General features: G+C 42.2%; 1 protein-coding gene across 2 annotated transcripts in view; it reads left to right on the plus strand.

The window, feature by feature from the left end:
• p3h1 (prolyl 3-hydroxylase 1) overlaps positions 1 to 12,883 on the plus strand; it is a 71,128-nt gene that overhangs the window by 24,927 nt on the left and 33,318 nt on the right. Inside the window, exon 2 of one of the 2 annotated variants that reach the window (XM_072715768.1) lies at positions 9,449 to 9,601. The exons of the other annotated variant lie outside the window; for it this stretch is intronic. Coding sequence (XP_072571869.1) covers positions 9,449 to 9,601 — 153 coding nt within the window. The remainder of the gene's footprint in view (positions 1 to 9,448; positions 9,602 to 12,883) is intronic. 2 annotated transcript variants of the gene reach the window in all.

The following is a 12,883-nucleotide window of genomic DNA, read 5'->3' on the forward strand; positions in this document are numbered from 1 at the left end:
AAGTCTATGAGAGAACAATTATTAGAGGGAAGGTTTTCACAACTGAAAATTATGGAAAAGGGCACATGCATAACAGTTACAATGTTGAGCTAAGAAATGGCTGTATTGGGGTGATTAAATCGATTGTTGACATCACCAAAAACAAAGCAAATATTCCACTGTTTCAAATTCAACTCTTTCATACCGAGGTAGCCAGGTTTGCCTCTGTGTCACTGCCTCATATAAAAGTTGTTGTACAAACAGAAAAACAAATAGCTGCCAAACCATGTGATATAGTCCGAAAAGTTGTTTACATGGGACAGTGCAACAGAAAGATGTGTTATGTGTCGTTACAACCAAACAGTATTGAGATAGATTAGTTGGTTTTAACTGCTTAGATGGAGATATATGAACTTCTATGTAATCTATATATCCAATTGGCAGAACTTAGAAATAAGAACATTTCATTTTTTAGCTGCTCTTTGACAAATATCTTTCAAAATGTAACGATTAAGTTAAGTAATGTTTGTTAAGTGATATGTCTTTTGGATCTGTGTAAAAATATTTTTTAAATTTATCTATAGGCATTTTTTGCATTTGTTTGTGAAAAATGTATTGAATTGTTATAGTACACATACAGTTGTTCGATCACTCAACAGAACCTTAAGTATGATTGTGATGTCTACAAATTAGTGAATTTGAAGAATTATATAAATGTACATGTGCAGAACTGAAATTACATATATTTAATTTGAATGCATCATCAGAAACAATTTATTCTCAGTACGAATTAACATTCAGACTGGTAATTCATATAGAAAGCAGCTAGTATATTGTAAGATCTATCCATCCATTTTCTGAAACTGCTTATCCTATTCAGGGCCATGGGATGTCCCATAAGAAATATATACATTTCCAATAGGACTGTGAATATTCTTATAGAACCAAACAGATTTCCTATAAAGTGGATAGATTGTCCAATAGGATTTGGATAAATTTATAGGAAACCTAAAGGATTCTATTGGAAAAGGTAAAAATCCTAAAGGACTTTTTGACTAGGGTTAAGTGCCAAAACCTGTTACTTTTTAGCTTGTGGGGACATTTTTCAGGTCACCCTCTCACATTCCCCTGAAGGTAACATATTGAGAAATCTAAATATTAGTTATGAATTTCTAATAGTTTTGTAAACTACAACCCTTTGAAATTTGAATTTGAATTTATTCATTTTGCCGAGTGAGCATTTATAATATCTTATATATAATGTACAGCATTGAAACTTTGTGACTAACTTTTTCTGTAGAAATCAAAAATGTAATCACATACACACAACACATGCCCGGTATTAAGAGATAAGTACAGTATGCACCCTCACATGATACATATACATCTATCCATCCATCCATCCATTTACTTCCGCTTATCTGAGGTCGGGTCGTGGGGGCAGCAGTCTCAGCAGGGAAACCCAGACTTCCCTCTGCCCGGCCACTTCCTTAGAGAGAGACATAGTCCCTCCAGCGTGTCCTGGGTCTTCCCCGGGGGCCTCCTCCCAGTGGGACATGCCCGGAACACCTCACCAGGGAGGCGTCCAGGAGGCATCCTAAGCAGATGCCCGAGCCACCTCATCTGGCTCCTCTCAATGCGGAGGAGCAGCGACTCTACTCTGAGTCTCTCCCGAATGACCGAGCTCCTCACCCTGTCTCTAAGGGAGAGCCCAGCCACCCTGTGGAGGAAACTCATTTCGGCCACTTGCACTCGCGATCTCGTTCTTTCGGTCACTACCCACAGCTCATGACCATAGGTGAGGGTAGGAACGTAGATTGACCGGTAAATCGAGAGCTTTGCCTTTTGGCTCAGCTCCTTCTTCACCACGACAGACCGATGCAGCGCCCGCAACACTGCTGACGTCGCACCGATCCGCCTGTCGATCTCCCGCTCCATCCTTCCCTCACTCGTGAACAAGACCCCGAGATACTTAAACTCCTCCACTTGGGGAAGGACCTCCTCCCCGACCTGGAGAGAGCACTCCACCCTTTTCCGGCTGAGGACCATGGTCTCGGATTTGGAGGTGCTGATTTTCATTCCAGCCGCTTCACACTTGGCTGCGAACTGTTCCAGTGAGAGCCGAAGGTCACGGTCTGATGAGGCCAACAGAACCACATCATCTGCAAAAAGCAGAGACCTAATCCTGAGGTCACCAAACCGGACACCCTCAACGCCCTGGCTGCGCCTAGAAATTCTGTCCATAAAGGTTATGAACAGAATCGGTGATAAAGGGCAGCCCTGGCGGAGTCCAACCCTCACCGGGAACGAGTCCGACTTACTGCCGGCAATGCAGACCAAGCTCTGACACCAGTCGTACAGGGACCGAACAGCCCTAATAAGGCAGTCAGGCACCCCGTACTCCCGGAGCACTCCCCACAGGACTCCCCGTGGGACGCGGTCAAATGCCTTCTCCAAGTCCACAAAGCACATGTAGACTGGTTGGGCAAACTCCCACGCACCCTCCAGGACCCTGCCGAGAGTATAGAGCTGGTCCACTGTTCCACGGCCAGGACGAACACCACACTGCTCCTCCTGAATCCGAGGTTCGACTATCCGACGGACCTTCCTCTCCAGCACCCCCGAATAGACCTTACCAGGGAGGCTGAGGAGTGTGATCCCCCTAAAGTTGGAGCACACCCTCCGGTCTCCCTTCTTAAAGATGGGGACCACCACCCCGGTCTGCCAATCCAGAGGCACCGCCCCCGATGTCCACGCGATGCCGCAGATGCGTGTCAACCAAGACAGCCCCGCAACATCCAGAGCCTTGAGGAACTCCGGGCGGATCTCATCCACCCCCGGGGCCCGGCCACCAAGGAGCTTTTTAAACACCTCAGCAACCTCTGCCCCAGAGATAGGTAAGTCCACCTCCAAGTCCCCAGAGTCTGCTTCCTCATTGGAAGGCGTGTCGGTGGGATTGAGGAGGTCTTCGAAGTATTCTTTCCACCGACCCACAACGTCCCGAGCTGAGGTCAGCAGCGCACCATCCCCACCATAAACAGTGTTGATGCTGCACCGCTTTCCCGCCCTGAGACGCCAGATGGTGGACCAGAATCTCCTCGAAGCCGTCCAGAAGTCATTTTCCATGGCCTCCATTTTTGCCTCAGCGACCGCCGAAGCCGCGTTCCGCTTAGCCTGCCGGTACTCGTCAGCTGCTTCCGGAGTCCCACAGGCCAAAAAGGCCCGATAGGACTCCTTCTTCAGCTTGACGGCATCCCTCACCACCGGTGTCCACCAGCGGGTTCGGGGATTGCCGCCGCGACAAGCACCGACCACCTTACGGCCACAGCTCCGGTCAGCCGCCTCCACAATGGAGGCACGGAACATGGCCCATTCGGACTCAATGTCCTCCGCCTCCCCCGGAACATGGGAGAAGTTCTGCCGGAGGTAGGAGTTGAAACTCCCTCTGACAGGGGATTCCGCCAGACGTTCCCAACAGACCCTCACTATATGCTTGGGCCTGCCAGGCCTGGCCGGCTTCCTCCCCCACCAGCGGAGCCAACCCACCACCAGGTAGTGATCAGTTGACAGCTCCGCCCCTCTCTTCACCCGAGTGTCCAAGACATGCGGCCGCAAGTCTGATGACACGACTACAAAGTCGATCATCGAACTGCGGCCTAGGGTGTCCTGGTGCCAAGTGCACATATGAACACCCTTATGCCTGAACATGGTGTTCATTATGGACAATCCGTGATGAGCACAGAAGTCCAACAACAGAACACCACTCGGGTTCAAATCGGGGGGGCCGTTCCTCCCAATCACGCCACTCCAGGTCTCACTGTCATTGCCCACGTGGGCATTGAAGTCCCCCAGCAGAACAAGAGAGTCCCCGGGGGGAGCGCTCTCCAACACCCCTTCCAAGGACTCCAAAAAGGGTGGGTATTCTGAGCTGCCATTTGGCGCATAAGCGCAAACAACAGTCAGGACCCGTCCCCCCACTCGAAGGCGAAGGGAGGCTACCCTCTCGTCTACTGCAGTAAACCCCAATGTACAGGCGCCCAGCCAGGGAGCAATAAGTATGCCCACCCCAGCTCGGCGCCTCTCCCCGTGAGCAACTCCAGAGTGGAAGAGGGTCCAACCCCCTTCGAGGAGACTGGTTCCAGAGCCCAAGCTGTGCGTCGAGGCGAGCCCAACTATATCTAGTCGGAACTTCGCAGCCTCGCGCACCAGCTCAGGCTCCTTCCCCACCAGAGAGGTGACATTCCATGTCCCTAGAACTAGCTTCTGCAGCCGAGGATCGGACCGCCAAGGTCCCCGCCTTTGGCCACTGCCCAGCTCACAACGCACCCGAAACCTATGGCCCCTCCTTCAAGTGGTGAGCCCATTGGAGGGGGGACCCACGTGCCTTGTTCGGGCTGTGCCCGACCAGGCCCCATGGGTGTAGGCCTGGCCACCAGGCGCTCGCCATCGAGAACCACCCCCAGGCCTAGCTCCAAGAGGGGGCCCCGGTGACCCACGTCCGGGCAAGGGAAATCGTGAATCCATGTTTGTGTTCATCATAAGGGTCTGACGAGCCGCACTGTTTAACTGTTTGCCTTGGGTGACCCTACCAGGGGCATAAAGCCCCGGGCAACTTAGCTCCTGGGATCATTGGATCATTGATCATTGATACACATACATATATATATATATTTAAATATGTATGTATGTATGTGTATATGTATGTATGTATGTATGTATATATATTTGTGTATATATATACACACACACACACAAATCATAATAATAGTTTTTAAGTTGATTTATTTTTTCTTTTTCTCCTTCCTCACAATTTTTCATTTCAAATTATTGACTTAGGCCTCGTCCACACGGACGTTCGAGACGAACGCCCTCTGATCGCCATACGCATTTTTCCTGCGTTTTGTAGCTGCGTTCGATTGGCGTTTCACTGGCATTCGCTTGACACTGGCATTCGCTTGACGCCCAGTCTGTAGTTTCGTGTATTTACCTGTGGGGGCAGTAATTACTCTTAAGGTTTCTAATGTATATTTCGAAATTTAAGCAAGACGAAATCACATTGTAAAGTTCTAGTTTTACATTTAAAAATTACTTTCAAAACGTACATAATTTGCGTCTTTCATTTTCAGTTTTTTTGTGATTTTGTTTCAGGTTCATTGTGATTGTGTGTGTTTCAGTCGCCGTTTTCTGAGTATGTCGCACCAGTAATAAGTAGCCAAAGTTATGCTGTACTCTCGAATCCATCCGTAATTGTTGAGGCATTGGAGAGAAGCGGGGTTTATTAATTGCTTAAATTTGGGGGGGATCAGCTGCAGTGTGTAAACTAATTTTTAAGCTAGAGGTCCAAGATGCATTTATGTAAATTTTTTATTTACATCCACACATCCATCAATCTCCCCACTGCTTATCCTGATCGGGGTTGCAAGACTTAATGATAATTACGACCGTAATTGCTTTAACGCTATAATTATTTATAGCGCATGGTTTTATGCTGAAATATTTCTACAGCTTTTGTAACTTCATATTAACTACAGTTGAACCCTAGTATGAGTAAAGCCAGTTGAAAAGAGAAAGCAGATACGGCGCATCAGTTAAATGAGTTTTTCTTTATTGATGTCCAGATTTCCAGTTGCCTACTGAGCTTTTTAAATTGGTATTTTAAGCAAAAATATTAGCACCAGTTGATCCGTCGGTTGGGTTACTCGTAATATTGGTATTGTACCAGCAGCTGATTAATTCACTGCTGGTACAATACCGATATTACAAGTATCACATTTTCCGTAAAATGTGGTTTCTCGCAGTTGCCGTACAGAATCATGGGACATATTCAGTCCTCCTGAACGCCAACCGAATGCCATGTAAGTGCAACAGCGTCGTTTTCCTCGCGTTCGTCGGGATTTTGATGCCAAGAAAACGTTGCATGCGGCGTTTATTTGACGCCACCTGAATGCGTAGCCGGCCGAACGCCGGTGCTGAACGCCTGTGTGGACGCTTTGATTTGCTGCAATGAGCAGAAAAATGGTCGGCGCTCACCTGGCGCCACGAACGCCAGAAAAACGCCTGGTACAGACGTCCGTGTGAGGCCTTACTGTCACCTTGTGTGCTTCGACACGTTAAATAAATACAGCTGATCTTATGGAGTAAGATCGCTGTCAAAAATAACTCGTAAAAATGTACGTCAAATGTACGTTTCACAAGCGTAAATTATGCTTGCGCCTCTGAAAATTACGCTTGCTTCTGAAATTTACGCTTGCGCTTCTGAAAATTATGCTTGCTTCTGAAATTTACGTTTGCGCTTCTGAAAATTACGCTTGCTTCTGAAATTTATGCTTGCGCTTCTGAAAATTACGAGTGGATTCTCAAGCCTGAACAACCTGTCAAAAAACGTCATTGGACGTACAAGGCATTCTCTATCGAGGAAGAAACAATCGATTTTTGTTACTACGTATGTGCCGCAAAGCTGGAAAGATGGAGAACCAACCCAACCCGCCGAATTCACAGGTATTTCTATTAGTTTACTTGTTGTTGCACAACACTTTTTCTCGGTGTACAGAATGTAACAAAATTAAGGTAAAGTATGTTATACTTTATTCATACTAATTATAGTTGGTTATTATTTATTATGCAGAAGTATGTCACTGCTGCTGTCTAGTAATGTGTCAGGCTAAGCTGTTAATAGTCTCATGTATATGAGATGGACATTTAAGTACACAGTGTTATTTTCTGATAAATAATAAAGAGTGTACTATAGCTATGGCTAACAGTTATAATTTTGTTTTCATAAGAATAAGATTTTTCATACAGCTTAGGGTTCAGTGAGCACAAACCACTTCACGGGCATGTAGTAGTTATTAAGTTTTGTTGATATTTGCTTATATATATATATATATATATATATATATATATATATATATATTAGTGCTGTCAAATGATTAAAATTTTTAATCAGATTAATCACAGGGTTCCTGTGGATTAATTTTGATTAATCATGATTAAATATCATTCATTTTTAATCTATATTAATCACATTAATTTTGCATGAGCAAACAGACTCAAGAAAAAAGGGAATATATATGCACTTAACATGTTTATTGAACATCTTGAACATGAGTCGGATGCATTCCATCTGCCACAGAAGTGCAATACCACGGACCCATATCAAAAAGCAAGATTTTTTGCTTAGCCGGAACAACTTGTCGGATTTAAGGTACCTCAGTTTAAATGGTCTTTATCTTCGTTCGCTTACAATTAGCGCGAACTACCATAAATCCGACAAATAATCCAACTAATCATGAAGTCCAATTCTAGCCCGGTTAATTGCCATTGTTAGCAATATCAGTTGATAACACATTACGCGCGGTGCTTTACATATAAAACTCCATAGCAACACATCCACAGATAAGTTGGACGGTATAGCGTGGGCGACCGATTTAATGAGCCACAAATGAGAAGTAGTGCTTAAACAGTATAAGACTACAACTTTCCCTTCTGTTGATAAAGGGCGCAGCCATCTTGGATTGTGAACTCGGGATCCTCTGTGCTGCTCCGAGATATTTCTCGGATGTCCGAGAAACGGGAGCGCATGTAGTCACTTCCGGCTTCAAAACTCCGGAATCCGACTCGGAATACAAGTTCCGAGGGGACATGGAACACACTAAAACTACCCGAAATGGGTTGACAGAGACATTTCAGTGATTTTGAATCATTCTGCGCTGCAGATGGGTTAATTGCATTAAAAATTTTAATCAGATTAATCATGGTGATGGATTAATCCGCGTTAACCCGTTAATTTTGACAGCCCTATATATATATATATATATATATATATATATATATATATATATATATATATATATATATATATATATATATATATATATATATATATATATATATATATATATAGACATTCCAGGTCTCTGTATACTCTCCAAAATACACATTTCTGCAATGACACAAATTAAGACAGTCACAACATATTGTAGCGGCTAGAGGACTAGGACTATTTAATGTTTATTATAGGGCAGTCCTCCCACCCCTTTTCAGCCAATCTCGGGGGGTTTGGAGATAGCGGGAATGTGGGGTACCTGCGGAGTGGATAAAAGGAAAAGTGGCTGTTGGATCCTGTTCTTTTGCGAGTTTGGTGTGGGCTGCGGCCGTACAGGGTACATTAAAGTGCTCTTTTGAGTTACGCATGTTGTCTGGTCATTACAATATTATAATAAATAATAACCAACTATAATTAGTACGAATAAAGTATAACATACTTTACCTTAATTTTGTTACATTCTGCATGTACACCGAGAAAAAGTGTTGTGCAACAAGTAAACTAATAGAAATACCTGTGAATTCGGCGGGTTGGGTTGGTTCTCCATCTTTCCAGCTTTGCGGCACATGCGTAGTAACAAAAATCGATTGTTTTTTCCTCGATAGAGAATGCCTTGTACGTCCAATGACGTTTTTTGACAGATTGTTCAGGCTTGAGAATCCACTCGTAATTTTCAGAAGCGCAAGCGTAAATTTCAGAAGCAAGCGTAATTTTCAGAAGCGCAAGCGTAAATTTCAGAAGCAAGCGTAATTTTCAGAGGCGCAAGCGTAATTTACGCTTGTGAAACGTACATTTGACGTACATTTTTACGAGTTATTTTTGACAGCGATCTTACTCCATATGATCTGATCACATTTCTATATCTCATGTACTTTTCCTCTTACAACGCACTGAAAATTCAAAACGACGCCCCCTTTGAGAGCTTCATTCGAACAATATGCTACATGAAGCCCTCCTGACATTTAAGACATATTAGTCCATGTGTATGCAGTAAACATATTTATTACTGTTATCGGACTTTAGAATAATGTTTTGAAATGTGCTCAATTTCCTCAAAATTGCATATTTCCATGTTCTCACTTGACCATATGGGCAGTTAACCATCATTTTTGTATTTTTCCCATGTATTCTTATACATCTGAAGATGATCTAACAAGAATTTGGTGGTTTTGCTGAGCTGCTTTCTGTAATTATGATTTATTTATAAAATGAGCTGTCATGCTCTTCTTGCCATACAAATGCAACCAAAACAAATAATATCATAGTTCACAGAATCACAATTCGCATAAGAAAACACTGAATGCTTTATCTAACATGCTGTTTGAGTGAGAGGCTCTCTGTGGGGGGTCATTTTGAATTTTTGGCCAAAAAAGTACATAAGAGATGACTGATCTGCTTACATCTTTACATTCTGCAGGAAAAAGTCAGCCATATTTATAAATTAATATATTAAATTGTTGTTTAATGTGTTGTATTAATAACATGTGGTAGTCCTTACGGATTTTTGCTCTTTTTGATTTGTATAATCCAGCAAAGTAAGTACTCGATTATTTGCATATTTAATTGGGTATGAAAATTGTTTCAGCACTTTATTGGGATGAAAAGTATCCTGTTAATATTCAATTGATATTTTGACGTAATTAGATCAACAAGCTGGATAAAGCAGTGGCAGCTGCCTACACATTTTCTCTGGCCAACCCTGAGCACATGGAAATGAGGCAGAATCTGGAGTACTATAGGATGATGGCAGGAATTCAGGAGATCCACTTCAAAGATCTGGAAGCAAAGCCCCACATGGTGAGACCGTCTCATTTCATTGTACTTTTGTGTTTCCTTTACGTAACATGGTTACTTTTCATTCTGTGCTCCTGTTCTCACAGTACTCACACTTACTACACATGTACTGATTCTTGAGGTAAGAACTGGTTCATATCACACTAGCAATCTAATTATACATGTAAAAACTAAGCATAAGAAAGAGTACAATGAAATTACCACCAACATGGTATGCAGCAACCCAACATGCAGCAGACACTAGCATGGAGATAACCATTGTGCAGTAAAAATAACGGGTCAAGAGTGGGGGGAGGGGCGTAATTACTAATCTCATTTCCAGATCAAAATACAATAAAAACAAAAATCTGTGATTTGTTAATTCACACACTGTTAAAAAATTGTTTAACTTTTAAAAGATCTGTTACCATGCTGACTTAAAATTTTAAGTTAAGATAACTTAAAATGTCAAGCTTGAGAAACATAAATTTAAGGTTATTCTGACAACAAATAGTATGTCACAACAACTTATTCCTTAAATGACAACCCCATTTCCAAAAAAGTTGGGACGCTGTGTAAAATGTAAATAATGTAATGCTGTGTAAAATGTAAATAATGTAATGCAATGATTTGCAAATTGTTTAAACCCATATTTAATTGAAAATAGAACAGGCACCATATCAAACGTTGAAACTGAGAAATTTTGTTTTATGATTTATGATAGTATGTAATTTATAATACATTGTAAAAAATTACTGGCAGCTGTGGTTGCCAGAATTTCACCATAAAAGTTACAGTTGTACTGCTTAATATAATACGGTACATATTATTATTCTGTATAATAAACTATTTAAATCCGTATTTTCCCAAACATTTTCAGATTAAAATATTATGTATTTTTAATGTAAAACTAACAGTTAAGAAAAGGTAAAAACTGCAAAATGTACAGGTGTAGATTTTCTACTGTATTGTAGCATCCGTTGATTCTGGCCATGATGCCATGTCACAAACGCAGTCTGGTTAAAGCTGTTATTCGTAGCCCTTAACAGCACTGTGAATCACACCAATCACCACAACACCTGCTTGTATAATAGCATATAAAAACAGCCATTACTTCTAACGGCAGGAACAGGGGGAGGGTCACTGTACAAACAATGGAAACTACACATGGTGGGTAACTTTTACACAGTCAAACACATGGGGATAAAGCTTAAACTTAAGCAGGGCACCAGTACAGAACACACAATGCATGGAACCTGGAACATTAACTACATGCATGACATAGACAGCGGCCATTCTCAGCATGACATGCTGGGACACATGCAAATAGGCCAGACGGCGCTTGGCTCACCGACGCCACATTATAAGTTCTACTGTAAAATTACAGGAGCACTGTTTAATGTATAACGGTATACCATCTGTTAGGATGAACAGCGGCGAGGCAGCAAGAAGGGTTACAGACCAGGAGAAACTAGGGCCCAAAAATCATTTTCTTTATTCAACAGGCCACAGTGCCCAATATTTACAGTGAACACTAATATAATAATATAATTAAGGAAAAAAAACAACAGCCTGCCATGCCATCTCCCCGGCTCTCATTCAGGCCTTAGAAATAGGCCTCCGACTATACCATCAACAGCTTCAATCAATTAAGCATTACAAGCATCAGAAATATAAATGTATGCATTACCTTAAAACCCTTCACATACCAACACACATTACCACCACCCTTGATAACAAAAGACCCACAGAATTATACAATTAAATACATTTCCACAGTCCATTATCTCTCCCCCCCCCCCCCCCCCCCCCCCCGTGGCTAAATTATGCAATGGTAGCTGCCCAGAGCAAACCATGTGAAATAGGGACGCAACTCCACTTCTTGCTGTTTGCCAGTGAAAACACTCAACCCCTCTCCCCAGGTTAGTACCCTCTCTGACTAAACATTGTTTAAAAAGTTTCCAAAATCACAATCACCTCTTTTACTTTACCCTATGCGCAAGTAACCAGTTACCCATAGACTTCCCAACACTTCAACACCCAGTAGCACACAAAGAAACGCATGCCAAACCAAATTTCAAACACACAAAAAGGACAAACATGGCATATGGTTTCCTACCTCCGTTCCACAGACAAATTATTATTTTGCTGGCACTTATATGAAACAGTGGATGAACATCCCAACAGTCCATGCATATCCGTTATGTTACGGGTGCTCATAATGTCGATTATGTTCTCCGGCACGGCGTCACGCCGTGACACCATCCATCCATTTTCCAAACCACTTATCCTTCTGGGTCGCGGGGGGTCCGGAGCCTATCCTGGAAGTTACGGGCACGAAGCGGGGAACAACCCAGGATGGGGGGCCAGCCCATCACAGGTCACACTCACACATGCACACCTATGGGCAATTTAGTAACTCCAATTAGCCTAGGCATGTCTTTTGATTGTGGGGGGAAACCGGAGTACCCGGAGGAAACCCCACGACGACATGGGGAGAACATGCAAACTCCGCACACATGTAACCCAGGCAGAGACTCAAACCCGGGTGCCAGAGGTGTGAGGCAACAGTGCCTACGACTGCACCACCATGCCACCCCAATAATGGTGTACCTTGTTTCCATAAACTGTAGAACTACATATTTAAAATTGTATTTTAACACATATTCTCATGTCATTATCATGTTACAAATTACACCAGTAACTGAAGCAAAACAATCAATTCATGTTACAACTAAAAATCGTATTAAATAAAGAGAAATTTTATGCTTACAAATATTTTATATATTTAAAAAAGTATTTTACCTGATTGATATTCACAGTATTTTCCCATTATCATTTAAGGTACTTTACAATATTTTTTTTACTGCATTTTAAATTGTACATTCAAACAATGTGTTAAATACAGAAATATTTTGTATTTACATTTACAGTTCTTTTTCTGTATTTCACACGGTATTTTACCTGATTGTTTTTTACGGTATTTTTCCATCGCCATTTAAGGCATTTTTACTGTGTTTTTTTACAGCATAGTAAGTAAAAGAAACAAATTAACAAATGATCTCAACACAATACGTACACAATACAAAAAACTTTGTGGTGTCAGCTTGATTTGATTGTTGAAATCCCTTAAAATTTTAACCTGATTTGACGACAGATACTGTTATGTGAAATTAATAATGTGCCTGAGATTAACAATTTTTTTTAAAGCTGTCAGACTGGAGTACTGGCTATAAATCAAATGGTATCTCACAACATTCCTCAACTATCAGAAATCAGATGTCCTGCAACACCTTGCAAAACAGT

The sequence above is a fragment of the Paramormyrops kingsleyae genome, chromosome 8 (genome assembly GCF_048594095.1).
Source record: "Paramormyrops kingsleyae isolate MSU_618 chromosome 8, PKINGS_0.4, whole genome shotgun sequence".
NCBI lineage: Eukaryota > Metazoa > Chordata > Actinopteri > Osteoglossiformes > Mormyridae > Paramormyrops > Paramormyrops kingsleyae.